The sequence below is a fragment of the Galeopterus variegatus genome, unplaced genomic scaffold (genome assembly GCF_000696425.1).
Source record: "Galeopterus variegatus unplaced genomic scaffold, G_variegatus-3.0.2 Scaffold39, whole genome shotgun sequence".
Classification (NCBI taxonomy): domain Eukaryota; kingdom Metazoa; phylum Chordata; class Mammalia; order Dermoptera; family Cynocephalidae; genus Galeopterus; species Galeopterus variegatus.
In genome coordinates, this window is record NW_007726150.1 from 847,341 (window position 1) to 865,295 (window position 17,955).

At 34.4% G+C, this 17,955-nt stretch overlaps 1 protein-coding gene across 5 annotated transcripts in view; it reads left to right on the forward strand.

Moving 5' to 3' along the window:
* EPHA5 (EPH receptor A5) overlaps positions 1-17,955 on the forward strand; it is a 340,114-nt gene that overhangs the window by 64,760 nt on the left and 257,399 nt on the right. For all 5 annotated transcript variants that reach the window (XM_008571411.1, XM_008571425.1, XM_008571402.1 and 2 more), the window contains exon 3: positions 2,938-3,601. In XM_008571411.1, coding sequence (XP_008569633.1) covers positions 2,938-3,601 — 664 coding nt within the window. The remainder of the gene's footprint in view (positions 1-2,937; positions 3,602-17,955) is intronic.

A 17,955-nucleotide genomic window follows, 5' to 3' on the forward strand; every position in this document is an offset into this window, starting at 1 on the left:
ACACAGGTTTAGAATGCAATTGGCCTGGCATTTTCAGTGCCCAGAGGAAAAGAGTAAGCCCAGGCATCTGGGAGAGAAATTAAGCCAACCCAAGCTGACTGTGTAACAAGTTTTTTAATCTTAAGGCAAAAGAACAGAAAATAAGGAGGGCGCAAACACAGAAAAAGGCATGGGCTCAGAGGATGGGCCTTGGCGAGTTGCCAGAGCTGAAGAGCAGAGCTACAGCTGCCATGTTGAATTCAGTGGCCCACTTTCAAAAATACCCAGGCTCATCACTTGTGGTAATCACGGGATCAACACATACTTTTATTAAACCATGAAATCATAGGAATTCAAACAAAATTGAACAGAAAATAGTACGTTTTCTATCTGTGCTCTTTATTAAATTACTGTAATCTCCTTGACACATTTGCAAAAGTGTCTGGGAATATGCCTGCCTCATTCTTAAATTCGTGGTGAGTGTCACTCTCTCTTCACCTCCTTATTTCTTCTTCATCCGTGATTTTTATGGGAGGCAGCAAGATGTCTTCTTTGTATTAAAAGGGAAGAAAACTTGGAAGAATTCAAAATTTTATTTCAGACCTAAAATAAATGAGACATTTTTGTTCATTCTTTAGTGTATTTGTCTAAATGAGAGCAGATATGGGGGATGAATGTAATACCTATTCGATGCTTTGAATGGCTTATTGCCATAATTATTTAAAGTCTTTCTATTTGATCATTAGAAATATAAAATGTAAGTCTTAATTTCCACTTTGGATACTTGAAAAGAAAAGAAAATCTCACCATGACAGATCCTAAATTCAAAGAAAATTACAGTTTTTCTTTTCTTAATTGAGAATATTCAGAGAAACAAGATGCTCATGAACATTTTTTGAAATTATCACCTGAAGCAGTAACTATCAAGCTGTTTTGGCAAGTGCTGCTTGTTTGCATTTTTAATAATATTTGTGGTATTCTGGACTTTGTACAGAAAAAGACTAAATTGCTTAGTTTACAATCTTGGAGGATGCTGCTATTTTGCTTGCTTTTACTTGCTAGCAGGAACCTACTGGCAAAGATGATGCAGGAATAGGTCTTTTATAAATGATTCAAGGCAAAGGATTTAAAATCAATTTGTGTTTTGTGTTTGAAGATTACTATAAAATAAATATTTAACACAGAAATAATGTAGCATTTTGATTTTCTTTTTTTACAGAAGAGATATTGATACTTATTTTCCCTTTTTCTAATACAAATAATACATACATACTTAATCCTTTTACAGTGAATTGATCATTTTTACTCTTTTCGCTTGGCTAGTTTAAGTGTTCTTTTGCATGAAATATTAATCTTGACATTTAGGAGCCATTCGTAATAAAGAGATTGATGGACTTGCTTGGGGAAGAAAATGTAAGTAGTTTAATGTAGTTTAATGACAGAGTGATAGAAGCTAATTTAGAAAATCACAGGCTAAGTAGAATTTATGTACATTTTGGGAGGACAAGAACGAGATTAAATGAAGGAACTAAGGCTTTGCATAACACCATAATGTGAAAGTTGTTAGGTAAGATAATATCTTGATGTTTCTTTCTTGTGAATTTAAGGATCTCAGAAGTTTTACCTCATTAGCACCTTTTACTTATGGCTGTCTGATGAGAGCTAGAATTTCAAGAGGGTCCATCTGAGGTATAAGATTTATTCGCAACCCTTCTTCCTCCACATTTTTCACGTCTTTGCCAGTTGAACTGAATCAAAAAAGAATGCTATATTTAATTTCATGTCTAAAGAAATGAATTTCTAGGAAGTTTATTGTGTATAATAATGTCTGAAATCAAACATTCTGAATTTATTGAAAGTCAGTGTGGTTTCATTGCTTTGTGAGTTTCAGGGGCATTTTAAAGATTTAAAACAAAATTATATATAGTTTTTTTTTTTTTTTTCTTTACCACAGATTCAATGTATGTTTAAGAAATTCCTTAAGTTATAAAATCTTTACGAAGAATAAACATTTGGTTCTATACTGTTTAGGAAGTGGTTGTGGTACACTGAAATTCTCAAACTGGAGTATTTTACTGGAAAAGAGTTAGGCTTATATCATTTCTTTGACTAAATAATATTTTGGAAGCCATATAAACCATATATGCTTTAAAAAAAAAATTCTTAGGTTCTGAAATAAAATGATGCATTGGTAAGAAAGAACTAATATTTTACTCGGATATAACATGAAGTCAGTTAGTATTCAAAATGACAAGGCTATTCATATTATGATTTATAATTTTATCTCCATTTTATATTTGTCTCTATATCTGTGGATAAATCTATGAAGAAATATTTAGCTATCCAATTTGTGAAAGAGTGCTGACTAGATGGGTTCAGTGAAATAAAGATCCATTATTAATTTTAAACTAATAGATTTTTCCACTTTTATCACATCGATGTATTATTTGTAACATGAAAGAGTTAAATAAATGACTGTTTTCATGTTACATTTTTTCTCCCTTCTTTCCCACATTTACTGTCCTCTTGTTTTCTTTTTTAGTTCTTTTTTCCTCTTAAACGTTGTCTACCCTATTTGTTTATATACTTATCTTTCTTCCCAAAATACACACTTTCCCTTCTCTACTTCTTGTTCACTTCATGTACATTTAATTTCTTAAAAAATTTTTACTCTGAAATACATGGTTTCTTTTTCTGGGGCGTATCATTCATAAGTGTTCATCTTTGAGTTATGGTGGAGACAATGAATAAAAATTTTTAATTTCCTTAATTTAAAAAGGGAAATAAAAACTTTTGTGATTCTCCTCTCCCAATGATTCATATTGAGCTCTTCCTCTCAATACTCTATATCAAGGCTACAGACATTTCGAAATCTGAATTAGTTTTCTTTGATGATTTTTGCTCCTGGCTACTTTCTATTTCTTCATTTTTTAAATCTTTCTATTTTATATCGTACAGTGGGAAGAGATTGGTGAAGTTGATGAAAATTATGCCCCTATCCACACATACCAAGTATGCAAAGTTATGGAACAGAATCAGAATAACTGGCTTTTGACCAGTTGGATCTCCAACGAAGGTGCTTCCAGAATCTTCATAGAACTTAAATTTACTCTGCGGGACTGCAACAGCCTTCCTGGAGGACTGGGGACCTGTAAGGAAACTTTTAACATGTATTACTTTGAGTCAGATGATGAGAATGGGAGAAACATTAAGGAAAACCAGTACATCAAAATTGATACCATTGCTGCTGATGAGAGCTTTACAGAACTTGATCTTGGTGACCGTGTCATGAAACTGAATACAGAGATCAGAGATGTAGGACCTCTAAGCAAAAAGGGATTTTATCTTGCTTTTCAAGATGTCGGTGCTTGCATTGCTCTGGTTTCTGTGCGTGTGTACTATAAAAAATGCCCCTCTGTGGTACGACACTTGGCTGTCTTCCCCGACACCATCACTGGAGCTGATTCTTCACAGTTGCTCGAAGTGTCAGGCTCCTGTGTCAACCATTCTGTGACAGATGAACCTCCCAAAATGCACTGCAGCGCTGAGGGGGAGTGGCTGGTGCCCATCGGAAAATGCATGTGTATGGCAGGATATGAAGAGAAAAATGGCACCTGTCAAGGTAAGAGTTTGCCTGCGGATCTTCAGGGGCTGTCTGCTTGAGCTGGATCATGTATATGTATGTCCTCCAATGATTATGAGCAAATGACCTTTTACTTTGCTAATTTATGGAGATTATTTCTCTTCAAGTTTGATTTCTCTCTTCTCAGAATTTTAAAATTTCTGGCAATGATGAAAGATTTAATGTAATATTTTATTGGCTATACATAATTAATGCTCAGAGAGTGTCTGACTTGCAGTGTAATATTTCATATTCATTTTGCTTTTACAAGTTTTATTTTTGAACAACCCAAACTGAGGGATTAGTAACTTTCTTTGCATGATTATTGTCTCCTATTGCTATTTTCTCTCTGAGAAGTTGTTTCCTAATCTTTACTTGCTGTATAAAACTTAAAGGCAAAATCTTAAATGAGACTTATTTTTGCATGCTTTTCACTGCCTTCTAGAATCTTTTTAGAAATAAGTTCAGCCATATGAATGTCACAGCAAAACATTTGTAAGCTGACAAGACTTAGTTTACTATGTTGTTATATATGGTTGCTATGACATGCATGCTTTAAAAAATATACAGATCAATTTTATATGCAAAATAAGCAGTGTCCCACAAAAATAACTGTTGAGAGATAGAGCAAATACAAAAAGGTCATTTCAAAGCAATTTGCACTTGGAGATTTTTTTCCATTTTAATTTTTCTTTTAAATTGAAACTTGATCATGCATACTTCCCTCTTTATTTGAAAATGCCTTCATTTTTCCCAGTGTGGTGAGTTGCCCTTTTAAACTTGGATAGTTATCAATGGCTCTCTGGAACATGATAGTACTCTATGAGTTTGTGAAAAAGAACGGCTTAAGGGGAAGAACACAAACATTTTGCTAAAAGAAAATTATTTGTTCATATGAATCTGAACTTGTTTTTACTATGATGTGTGTGTACTAAATAGGTATTGGGAATTAATGTGTATTAACTTAGGGAAAAACCAATGCTGAGCTGTCTCTTAGTCCCACCTAGTAGCTTCAGATGCATTTTTCTCCTAACTCCACTATATTATGGGACTCAAAGTTGCTTTTTTATCCAGGCTTGACCGTAGATTGATTATAGGTACAGGGAAACAAAACTAGGAAAATTACCCGAAAATCATGATGGCTTTGGCTAATTAATTCTCTATGGAAATACGTTGCACTGTACTTCAATTTCCTTTTTCAGCATTAGTTCCTATCTTGTATCCTTACAATACCATTTGCAATTAATTCTATGGTTCTTTTTTCCATGTAATCTACAGCTCTCTACATCTGATTTGTGTATATATGTATATATGTACATATACACACACACACACACACACACACATACTCATATGTATCTGAAAGTTTTGTTAAATTGAAATTATGCTTCTGAAATTTAAATGCTTATAAGTTTGTCAGAGAAATGAATCATAGTTTGTTCAGGATTGGTTTTAAAGGTAGGTTCCAACTAACATTATCTTAACTTTTCTTTTTGAGCAGCCATAATAAGGTTTAAGGTGAACTTATGTGGAACTGTAGGATCAGAAGCAGGAGTTAAATACAATCCATTAAATACTTTTCAGTCTAAAATATTGTAAATATGAATTTTACTGATTATTTCTAAAAAATGGTTTGTTAGTATTGTAAAGCAAATCCTCTATTTGATTACTTGTTTACATCATTTTATAGAATATGCAGTTTCTCTAGTTCAGACCACAGTGACCTTTGTCTTCATGCAATCTTACAGAGGGCATGAGAGGCCTCTGCATTTTTAAGAGGATAAATTTTGATTGTTGATGAGATTGAAACATTCTGCTGGTATTTACCATGAACATGTCTTGGAAGAGTAGTGTTCTGACAGAATGTTTCTTTATGCAAGCATTTGACACGTATCATTTCTTCTTTCCTCACACTCTTAATAATTGAGTAGAGGCCTAATTGAGAGACAGTGGCATGAACTGAGAGGTTGCATTGTAGAAAACTTTACTAAAATGGACTCTGTCTTAATTCGTGCATTGATCACCCCACCGTGGTGGTAGGATCAATGGCTGCACATGTCATGCAGTCTATAGACTACCCAGGCCTGAGAGTGTTCTGCACAATATAGTGTATAGGCAAAATGCCTCTTGGTGTTTTACAATGTACAAATAGTATGTGGCCACTAAAGGAGGAAGTAGGAAGAATTTCAGATGTTTATGACTTATTGAATGACTAACTCATTGAATGAATACAGAAATGTTTAAGGTTTGCTTTGGACAATTAAAATATGGCAGATATCTTGAAATATTTATATGTATTCATAATATGTATATGTAAGTGTAACTATGTGTGTGCATATAAAATGCCACCATGACTCTAACTCATTCTATGACCTTAACGTGCTATCCTCAGATGTGCTGTAAGTGGGGATATTGATGATTTGGAACTATCCTTCTTGATAGGCCAGAAGTCTACTATTCTTGAATCTCCTTCCTACTCACTACCCAGTTCCAATGCATTATAAAATATTTATAGAGTTTACCACCCAACTATCTCTTAAAATCATCCACTTCTATTACCTTTTTCCTTCTATTTAGAAGCATTCCTTGTTGGAACTTTGTTTTTAAATATAATGAATGGTTTTATATATAGTTTTGATTTTCAAACCGTGTGTATGTATTACCTATAGAGATATGAAAATCTGTTGTTGTTTCACACAGTTTCACCTTCCCCCCACCACCACACACAAAATACACACTTTATACACCTCAATAAATTCCTTTAAGAAAATGTTTTTATAAAAGCCTAAAACCCTGCATGGTTTTGCTCCTATTATTTCTCTAGGCTAGTCTTACATTTAAATAAATAGTCACATATTTTTCCTTTATAAAACCATTTAGAGTTATGATTTTGTACCTATTCGTTGATTTATTATTTGATTAATGATACTGCCCACCCCTATTAGACTATATACTCCTTGTACTCCTTGACAGCAGGGGTGATGCATGTTAACTCAAGGAATGGGAAAGAAATCAAAAGGCAAGAGAAAAGGAAAGTGAATTCAAAAGTGAGTCAAGAAATGTACAAAGGCATAAGAATACTGTTTTTTAAAAAAACTGTGTTTTGTTGATTGACTTTGTTTGTTTTTATCTGTAGAAAATCTCCTTGGTCTGAAAATAGACAAATATGCCCTTTAAATTGATCTTTTCCTAGTCCTAAGTCTCACAGGCTGAATTCTCAACTTCCAGGTATTAAATCATCTATGATTGGTACTCCATTTATAAACTGTTGTAAGGGCCATCTTAGTAAATATTATAGGACCCAAATTACTATATATTTATGTATAATTACAATATGGCCTTATTATCTAATGACATCTAAGTATTTAGTTTCTTTGATAACCAAACTATGTTAGGATTTAAGTAAGGATAAAATTATATTAAGAAGCAAAAATTTGAATATATCTGTTGTAATCATTACTACATATTAATATTTGCTGAGTCTGTGCTGGAAGGTGACTGGGTAGTCGCTGTCAGATCATGCCCATGTAACCTGTTATATGTGCAGGGTATGGTGGAGTTGACTCAAGGCTTGTTAGAGAATAAACCTTTAGGTTCAGAATGCTAGGCTGCTCATTAACATGTGGCCTCTACCAGAAGACAATGAGTGATACAGGAGTCCTGGTAAATTTAGCAATTTGTGATCTGTCATCTTCATACAACTGCCTTTCATTTATCTTCGTGTAAGAGAAATAGACTATCTGACTCGTAATAATCTGGTTTTGACGAAGTAACAAAATACACTGGTGTCTATTGTATTAGTTTAAAATATAGTGTATATTTATTTTTGTAAGGCTTACTAATATGCCAAAAATTTCAATAGTAAACTGTTTTATGTATACAAATTTATTTGAAATGTTTTTTTCAGAATCAAATAATGTCCCCAATCCATTTATTCAAGTATGTTTCCCTACTTGTTATATATTATTATTTCTGATGAAATCCATGCTATATATATAAATATATATATATTTTACTTAAGAGTCATGTGAAATTTTTTTTGAGTACAAAATGGTTAGCAAAAGCCCATTTTGGAAGTTGCTGCTTTTTATTGAAGTGAATGTGTTTGACAGAAGTAATTGAGTTCACATGAATCAAATGTTGCCTGCTGAGTTCTCTTGTGATTATGTTGTTGACTTACTCAAATGCAAGGCAAGACCACTAATCTTCATCAGTTGCTACTGGAATGAAGAAGTAGTTTGAAATTAGCCCTAGATAATTATAGTTTCACTTATATCAAATGGAGGAAAGAGATTTAGATTGTGGGTCACTGCCAAAACCAGTCAGTGTGAAGAAGGTATATAGTGCATGCAAAAATACAGGGTAAGGGGGGTTATACATCAAGTGCTATGGAGAAAAAGCACTTATTAATTGTCCAACTGGGAGATGATTGCACAGCAAGCAAAATGTGGTGAAAATACCCGACTCGTGAAAAAGCCTTGATTCAGAAACAGTACAGATACAGCAGGGTGTAGTGTGTCGATCATTCATAGTTCTGGTGCATATTTATGATTGGAACAAAATTGGCTGGAAATATAGTGTTTTAGGTGTTCATGTAATTATGCATTGGAGAGCCTAGTTATTTTTAATTAGGCACATTACCGAAAAAACACCAAAGGGGTAGAACTTTTGGTTCCATTTGGTATATTATATGCAATAAAAGGAAACTAATTTTAATTTCAGAATTTGAACCTGGGACAGCAATTATGGAAGTACAAAGTATCAGTGGGGTGTGTGTGCACGTGTGTGTGAGTGTGTGTGTGTGTGTATGTGTTCTGCTGCTGAAAAAAGCCACAAAGGCAATTAAGTCATTCACCCATTTGCAGGTACTACATATGAGAATAATAAAAATAGGTGACATTTTTTTTTCTTTTGAACTGCTCCCTGGCCTACTACACTTGAATTAGTTCTATTAAAGTTTTATAGCATACTCTGCATTTGGTTTTGGTTTTGGTTTCTTCTAAGGGAAGATTTCTCAAATACTGGCACTATTGATATTTTGAGCCAGATACTTTTTTGTTGGCAGGGGTTGGGAGATGTTATCCTGTTCACTGCGGAATACTCAAGAACTTCATTTGTCTCAATCCACTAGACGCAGGAGGACACCCCACCTCCATTTTTACAGTAAAATATGTCTTCAGATATTGCCAAATATGCTCTGGGGGTAAAATCATTCCCACTAAGAACCACTAATCCAAAAATTCTCCCTCTCCCAAATGAACATATGAGCCACTAAAGGTAAATGTTTTTAGATACATTTATGGACTGGTTATCTTCATAAATGTGAAAATTTTTGTTTTAATTCTATGGAATGAAGGACGTGTACATTTTGAAATGTGACTAGTTTAACTTGAATACAATGGGAAATATGCTACTTGTGAGAGGCAGCATACTCTGGTGGTTTAAATGCAGATTCTGAGTCAGGATGCCTGGATTCAGGTCGTACCTCTGCCATTTACCAGCACTGTATCCTTGTGCAAGTTACTGAATCTCTCTGTTCCTAGCTTTCCTCATCTCTAACTACCTCACTAGCAATCTTGTGAGATATTACATGAAAATCACTTTAGCACAATTCCTAGCACACTACTTATTCAATGAAAAATTAACTATTTCTTATATCTCATTGAAAAATGTATTTACGGGACTATGTGCCTTCGATTATAAAATAGATGATAGCTCAGGGTTAGAAACTTTAGTTTTCTCTAACTAGATAGCATATTCTTTAGCAATTTTATTTATCAAAGGATAATCCTACATGGGATAAATAAAAAAAATAACGTGAATGTCATAGAACCTTTTTATAAAGATTTTGCTAGAGATGCAGCAAAACTGAAGTATTTGCTATCTGCTTAGATATTTTCATTCGTTCTTTAAGTTATTAGTGTAGCAGACTCTGGATCCTGCAGGTAAAATTTCTGTATCCTAGGAATGCAGACATATATGCATACAAACATGCATATGGAATCACATCTGTAGTTATAATTTATGAGAATTTCTAATGGTAGTGTGTGAGTACCTAGGGGTGGAGTATGCTGTTTTAGATAGGACAATAAGAAGATGTTTTTCTGAAAAGGTGATGTTTAACATAGACATGGAAAAAAGTCATGCACAAAGTATGGGGAACAGTATAGCAAGCAGAGAGAGCTTCCCCTGCAGAGCTTTATTTTAGTATATTAATTTTGTATATATCTGTTTTCCTTCTAAAGGTTTAATTTAAAAAATATATATTTGTATGTTAAAATCTGAGAAATGGAAAACCTGCTAATTTCTGAACTTACTGGCTAAAAGAACCTATTCTTACACATATTTTACGATCTTAAAGATAGAGGGTTCCTAATAAATATCTAGGGTCACATACATGCATATCAAATGTAAAACAATCCAATTTAATTATGAGTGATATTGGTGGGTGGCTATTTGTAAATTTTTACATCTATGGAAAGTATGAAATCCTTTTTTATTTTTTTATTTTAATTTTTAAGAACTTAGTGTTTCATTGGTTCAACAATGGTTAGTAACTAGTGAATCTTTTGCTGTATCTGGATAGAAAAATAGGACTGGCGGCACAAGAAAGAAAGTAGAAGAACAAAACACGTTATAATCCTTCCTGGTCAAACTTTTAACCTTGGTTTGCATTCTGACTTCCTCACTCATAGAAGAACGTGTACTAGTGAAAGTCTTGAGGTTATATAAACTTTTAGTTTAGAACAAATAACACATAAACACTATAACTCATCTTTACAGAAATAGTAATAATTACTTTGTAAATTTTTACTTTGGATAGATCTCTGGGATATTTTATTATGATAATGACATGCTCCATATTGTAACTGTGCAAATTAATTTTAACATTAATGCACTTGAGCTCATCATGATCATATGAATACAGAATTAATGATTATTGTATGTCCAAATGTCTCATACTTGTGCAAAGCATTTCTTAATAATAAACATTTATTAAAATGAGATGCATTGGATAAGCTAAGCCCCTTTTATTGTAATAAATTATTATAGAAAGATAACTATCAGAAAAATATTTTAATGATAACAATCTTACAAAAATCTTTGCGTATCTTAATACCTTACATATCTAATTGATATACTGAAAACTGATTTAAAATCCATGACATTTAAATGTGCTAGGAAACCAAAACATAGTCCTTTTGTATTGTTTGCTTCTTTTATTTTTCATGTACCAGCACAGGTACTTATATAAGTATATAAATCTGATAACAAAAATCAGTATAGCTCTCATGGGAAAAGTTTCATGTACGGAAAAATTCAGTGCAGTGCTGAAAACTCATTGTGATTTGGCAAAGATTTCAGTGTCAACTCTCAGATTCCTGAGAACTAAATGTTCAAAAAACGAATGCAAATGATGAGCAACAAAGCAAGTAGTCAAAACTCGCATAAAATCATTAAATAGACTTCAGATATTAAAATTGACCTGTGAATAGCATCAGGAGACATTTGTGTGTGCAGTATATTAAGTTGATACAGGTTTTAGTTCAAATCTTACTCTTCTACTTGGTGGATGTGGCCAAATTACAAAACCAGATTGAGCCATACTTTCCTCCTCTGTGAAATGTTAAATATTATAACATGTTCCCGTAAAGTGTATGTGTAAATGCACATACTGTCTGCCTTCTTGGATATTGTACATGAACCAACATCATTGACATCATCTGGGAATTTTTTTACAAATGAAGAATTCTCAGACCCTGCCTCAGAAGAAACTGAATCAGAGTCTACATTTTAGCAGGATCCTTTAGTGTTCTTTAAGTACATTCAGGTTTGAGAAGCACTGATATAAAGGACTCTTGGAGTACTCTTTTCTTCGTTTTACAGATTTGGAAACTGGGGTACAGATAAATTAGGAACTAAGAGTCCCCAGCTACAGGCTGTATACTGGATGCTCCCCTAACTTCACTGAAGCTTAATCACCACTGTAACTGTTGAGGGTGGGAAATCCTATTATGGTAACTGAAAAGTGAAGCCCTGAAGAGGTGATTAGATTGTAGGACCGTGCCCTAGTGAATGGATTTAAAATGGTGGTCAGGGGCATTGTTCTAAGGGCTTTAACATTAGAACACATGAGAGGTTAGTCTCTCTGTGTTTCTACTATCTTGCAGTGTGAGACACCTGTGTCACTGTTGCTACCACCAGATGTGTTCCTTGCACTTTGGACTTCTGAGCCTCCCAAACCATAAGCAGTAAATTTAGTTTTTCTTATAAATCACCCAGTTCCAGGTATTTTGTTATAAGCAACAGAAATGAACTAATACAGAAAATTGGTACCAGAGAAGTGAGGTGTTGCTTATAACAAATACTTGAAAATGTGAATGGAGCTTTGGAACTGGGAGTTAGACAAAGGTTGGAGGCATTTGGAGGACTCAGAAGACAAAAAGACAAGGGAAAGTTTGCTACATTTTAGAGACTGTTTAAGTGGTGGTGAGAAGAATGCTGATAGAAATATGGATGGCAAAGACAATTCAAAAGAGGTCTCAGATGTACATGAGAAGGGACTTATTGGAATGTGGGGTAAAGATCATCATTGTTATGAACTGGCAAGGAAGTTGGCTGCATTCTGTCCATGCCCTAGGACTTTGTGGAATTTGGAACTCAGGAGTTGTGAATTAGAGTATTTGTTGGAATAAATTTCTAAGCAGCAAAGCATGAAGGAGTCTGCATGGTTACTTGTAACAGCGTACTCTGAGTTATGGAAGCAAAGGCATGACATAAAGCCAGAATTTAAAAGGGAAGCAAAGTGTAAAGATTTGGAAAATTTGCAGCCTGGCCATGTGGTAGAGAAGCAGAGAAAAATTTTAGAAGAAAGATTCAATGATACTAAGAAGATTAGTACAAAAGGAAAGGAACATCAAGAGATGTGGGAAAAGGCCTTGAACGCATTGCAGAATCCTCTGGGGCCAACTCTTCCATTTCAGGCCCATTCTAGGAAGAAAGAATGGTCTTGAGGAACAGACTTGAGGCACCCTTCACAGGCTCACTGCCCAGGGCCACCTTGGGAAGCTGCTTCCAGCACCAGCCCCCAACTGCTTTGGCTGCTTCAGCTGTGGCTAACTTGGCCTCAGATTTGGCTGGACTAGAAGCTTTGGAAAATACAAGCTGGAAGCTTTGGCAGTGTCCACACGGCTAAAGTCTTGTAGCCTAAGTCTTGTAGGCTTGCAAAATGCCAGAGTTCTGAAAGCTTGGGAGCCTCCACCCCAATTTCAAAGGATGTATGGAAAAGCCTGAGGGCCCAGGAAGAGATCTGTCTCAGGGGCGTGGTCACTGCAGATGGCCTTCACTAGGGCAATGCTGAGCGGAAACATGTGGTCAGAGTTGCACCAGGAAAAATACCCACTAAGGCCATGCCTAGTGGAGCCGTGACAGCGGGACTGCCATGGACACCCCAAATTTGTAGATTTACTAGTGTGCAATGCCCACCCGTGAGAGATAAAACATCACCTGAGAACAGGAAAGCCATAGGAGTGTAGCTGCCCAAGGCCTTGGGGACTCACCCCTGACACCAGCATGCAGAGGACAATGAACATGGAGTCAAGGTATGTGATTTGCCAGCTTTGAAATTTAATGCGTGCTCTTCTGGGTTTTGGATTTGCTTAGGACCTGTTACCTCTTTCTTTTGGCCCATTTCTCCCTTTTTGAATGAGAATATGTACTCTTTATTTGTCCCACAATTCTATCTTCAAGTAGATAACTTGTTTTGAATTCATTGATGGGACTTAGAGACTTGGGACTTTTGAGTTAAAACAAGTTAGGACTTTGAAGGTGAAGTGAATGTGTTTTTATAAGAAACGGACATGAGTTTTGGGCGGTCAGGGGAGGAATGCTGTAGACTGGATGTCCCCCGTAACCTCACTGAAGCTTAATCACCACTGTAACTGTTGAGGGTGGAAAAACCTATTATGGTAATTGAAAGGTGGAGCCCTGAAAAGGTGACTAGATTACAGGACCATGCCCTGGTGAATGGATTGCAGTGTGAGACCTCTTTGTCACTATTGTCACCATCAGTTGTGTTCCTTGGAATTTGGACTTCTGAGCCCCCAAAAACGTAAATGATAAATTTAGTTTTTCTTATAAATCACCCAGTTTCAAGTATTTTTGTTGTAAGCAACAGGAATGGACTAATACTCTACATAAGGCCAAGAACAGGTAGAACAGGTATATATTTATCCTAATCCCTTTCCATATGATGGTACTTCTAAAAGTTCATGGAAAGATTCCTGTTATCTTTCAATTATATTTTTTCACGATCTTGAAGTACCCTCAAATATGTGAAAATATTGAACTATGTTGTTTTAGACCTATTATGCATTAATTGTACATTTATCTCCCCCTCAAGATGTTTCTTAATATAGTTTTATCATGTAGATTGTAATTATATAACTTTTGACAGTATTAGATCTAATAATATTGATTTCTCTTTTAATTTCTTCTAATTGCATCTTGACTTAGGAATCACGTTTTACTATCAGTTCTTTCTACCATTAACATAAATCGATAATATTTGTTACACTAGCGGAAAAATCAAGCAACAGAAAAATAGAGAAAAATGTACAAATTGCACTTATGTTCTAATCACTCCAATTTATGAATTTCATGTTTGTTTATTTGATCCTTATTGGTATGTTTGTCTTTTATTGACTTGTAGGAGTCCTCACATAATTTAGCATTTCCTCCTACTGATATGTATTATTGGGATCAAATTTTACCTAATCCTTCTGTTCCCAACATTTGCAGTACAATGTGATCATTTTAAACAAAGTTGTTGTTGGACACAGGAAGAGAAATTTTTATTCTGTTGTATGTATGCAGCTGGCCAGAGCATCATCACTTTTTAAAAGTTGCCCAGTTGATTGTAATGTGCAGCCAAGGTTGAGAAGTGTTGTAATATTTGAGATTAATGCTCTTTGGCTTTTGGTGGCTCATATTAATTTGTACTCCAAAACCTCACCCAGGGAAGGACACTGATTTTGATTCTTGAATAATGTGATTTCTTCTCCCCATCAAGAGGTCACTCAGACACAAGCTTCTGTGTGCTCCTGAGTAAAAGAATGAGCAGATGTTTTTACTCAGTGTCCTCTTGAGGGTGGAGCCAACTCTTCAAGGTTTCAGGCTCTCCGAAGGGATCCACACTGTGGCATTTTGTCCTGGATCCTGTGACATTAAAATTCAAGTTGCCCAGTTTCCTACAGCATCCTCAAGCTGGCCTGCAGGGCAGCTGAGGGTCAGCTCTGGCACTGAGCATGCCAGGCTTTAGGTTTCTCTTTGTTTCTTCCCCCTGTGGATTGCCCTTCACAGACATTTTTAATTTATTAATTTTCTTCTAATTTCCTTGCATTTAAGAAAACATAAGCAAAGAATCCCAAAATTTATTCTATTTAATCCAGCATTGCTGGGTGTTTGTAGTTAGAGCATTTCTACGTTTTCTTAGACATTCACTTGGTTAGAACTGGAAGCTTTCTGTGAACTAATACATTCTAAACTTTATAGTCCCCTAAGTAAACAATCCTGAAATGTAAAACTTTCAATTTCAAAAAATTGTTGTGGACCTATAAAAGATAAAATTAGTGAATGATATGTAATTCTCTCATTTGAACCTCCCCCATACTAAATTTAAAGGTATATATTATGTCAAAAATTAAGACTTTTTTCCAAAGGTACATTTCATTTATGTTTTATTCAACAATCATGTTATTTTACTAAACAGTTAATATCTGGAAAAAATAGTAGTTAAAACTGTCTGAAATGTTTGGCAAATAAAGTAACTCTTTTACATATCTTTTATTAATAAGCATTGTCATTTTAACATTATAATGAACAGAGGAAAAGATATAATTTTTATTTTCCTTTTTCTGCAAGTGGCATTAGAATTCAAAATAATTTACAAGACTTAGGGGATAAAAATCCCTCTATTTCTTTATGTTCTTTTTGTCTTCTCTGATCACAATCTCTCAATATTTACCAAAAAAAAAAAAATTCTGAAAATTAATTTACATAAAAAGAAATCTTGGCTTTGAGAAAGAAGTAGAAAAGAAATATTTTGGGGTAATTGGGAACAAAACTTATAGATAAACTGTTTTGTTTAAAATAATTTTAGCACAAAGTATCCAAAATGGTACCTCAAAATTAAATTTTATTTTATTAGCCAATGCAGTTATTATAATTAAATCATGTCATTTGTATAAAAGAAAGCAAAAGATATGAGTTTAGAGGTTTTATGTTACTATTGTTTACTACAGTAAGATTAATTGTACTTCTGCACAGTACAAAAAACTGGAAATATAATATAATACAGATGAAAATCTTGATATATTTCATAAGTTCTCTATTCCAGCAGTATACGTAAAATGCAGTAATCCTTCCATGCAGAAACAAAACAAAATATTTAATTTTAGGGGAAAATAATGTATTTTTTAGCACACCATATTTCATTAATAAAAATATAACATATGAGTTGTAACTTTTATGATGGTCAGTAAACTAATAAGGAAAATGAGGTCTGGGTTTGATGGGGAGGTAGAGATTAACGTGTCAATGTCACACAGTCACCATATTTTAGATTTAGGACATGAATCTTTGATATAACTTCAGACTTTTTGTTCTTTTTTGTCCTTTGTACAGTGTATAACTACACTTAATCACAATGATTGATTTGTAGTTTGTAATGGCATATAGCATCAATGATAAATCTGAATAAAAACTTCTTAAACCCATATTAGGATTTATATGTTAAATGTTTTGTGCTTCATCTGTACGGATTTATTTAATGCACCTCCTTTAGCTTTGAAAAACATGCTTAATCACTTTCAAGGGTTGCATAGAAAACTATCTAATAACAAGTGTAGCTTAATTTGTATCTATCCATCATCTGTCTATTATCTATGTATCTGCCTAACTGATCTTATATATCTAGTTTATGCTGCTCATAGAAAAGTATGCCTTTTCCTGAAATTGTGTAATTTACTGCTTTTAAATTTAACCTATACATTAGTCCAGAACAACATGACAATTATTGTAAAGCAGAAAGGCACGGACTCACTAACCCTGGCATAGTTCCTTCTAGAAAGTGTATTATTAGCAATAACTATAAAAAAAGTGAATTCTAAGCTATCCATGGTCTCGTAACTGGTTTTCTTTATTTGAAAATGCTTTTGTATCCTTTCTTATTTCTAGTCCCGGCTGTGGACTACATCTTATCTTCCAGTGTTTGATTCTGTGTGGTGTTTAAATGCCTTGTCTACATTTAAAGCTGACCAGTAGGGTTTCATCTATAAGAACCAAAGGGATTTGTTGATATGCTTTGAACTTTTCTGAGCTTGGAGATATTCTGCTCATTTGAGTGCTGTTGAGGTGTAGTTTAAAAAAGAAAAAGAAAAGGAAAGAAAGAAGAGCCACAGTTTGGGGGAAGTAACAATTAGAGCAAATGATAATTTGACTGATGGATAACTCCATTTCTTTGATGGAATTGTTAGCAGGAATCAGGCTTGGAGAATGAATGCTGGAAAGTTCCTGCTGTGTGATTGTAAAGGAGAATAATAATACACTACTCCATATGCATAAGGGTTTTCCTCTGATGCATTCAAAGCACTTTTAAAGGATTCCATTAAGACATTTCTAAAACAAACAAAAAAAGGGACTATTAAAATTATATTCTTCATTTTATGGATTGGGAAAGTCATGTGATGTGATTTCACCAGTTTCCCAGTGTTTCCCTCATGCTTCCTTTTCCCAAACTAACTAGTTTTAATCCTCGCAATCTGAAAGCAACATAGTTATTAGGTCTTCTGAATGATTTCGCAATATTCACTTATTCACAATATTTTCCAATGCTGAAAGCTGTTTTTAGAACCAGACTGACCTGTATTATTTATTTATTTAAAATTCTCTTTAGAAGGTTTTGTGTGTCATCTGTTTTTGCTCTTTTGGTTCAAGCATGATTTAATATGTCAACACTGGTTTGCTTAACTGCATTTGATTGTCTTCCATACTTTACTTAGCACTAGACGGTCGCCTTTCAAGCATGCTGCTGCCCAGATAAATGAAATGTCACAACAGTGAGGACTCCTTGTTTTGTGACAGCAGTAGCTTTCTTTGACACAGTCAGTGGTTGGAGAGGAGGGTGGGGAGGGAATTTAAACAGTAATAATAGAGCTGACTTAAGTCAAGTTGGTGCCCTTCAGGCCCACACAGACAAGCAACAATAGAATAATGAACTTAAACTTGGGAGAGCTTCACTCTTCATTCAGGTGAAAATGGATTTAAATCCAGAATAAGAATTTTTTTTTTCTTTC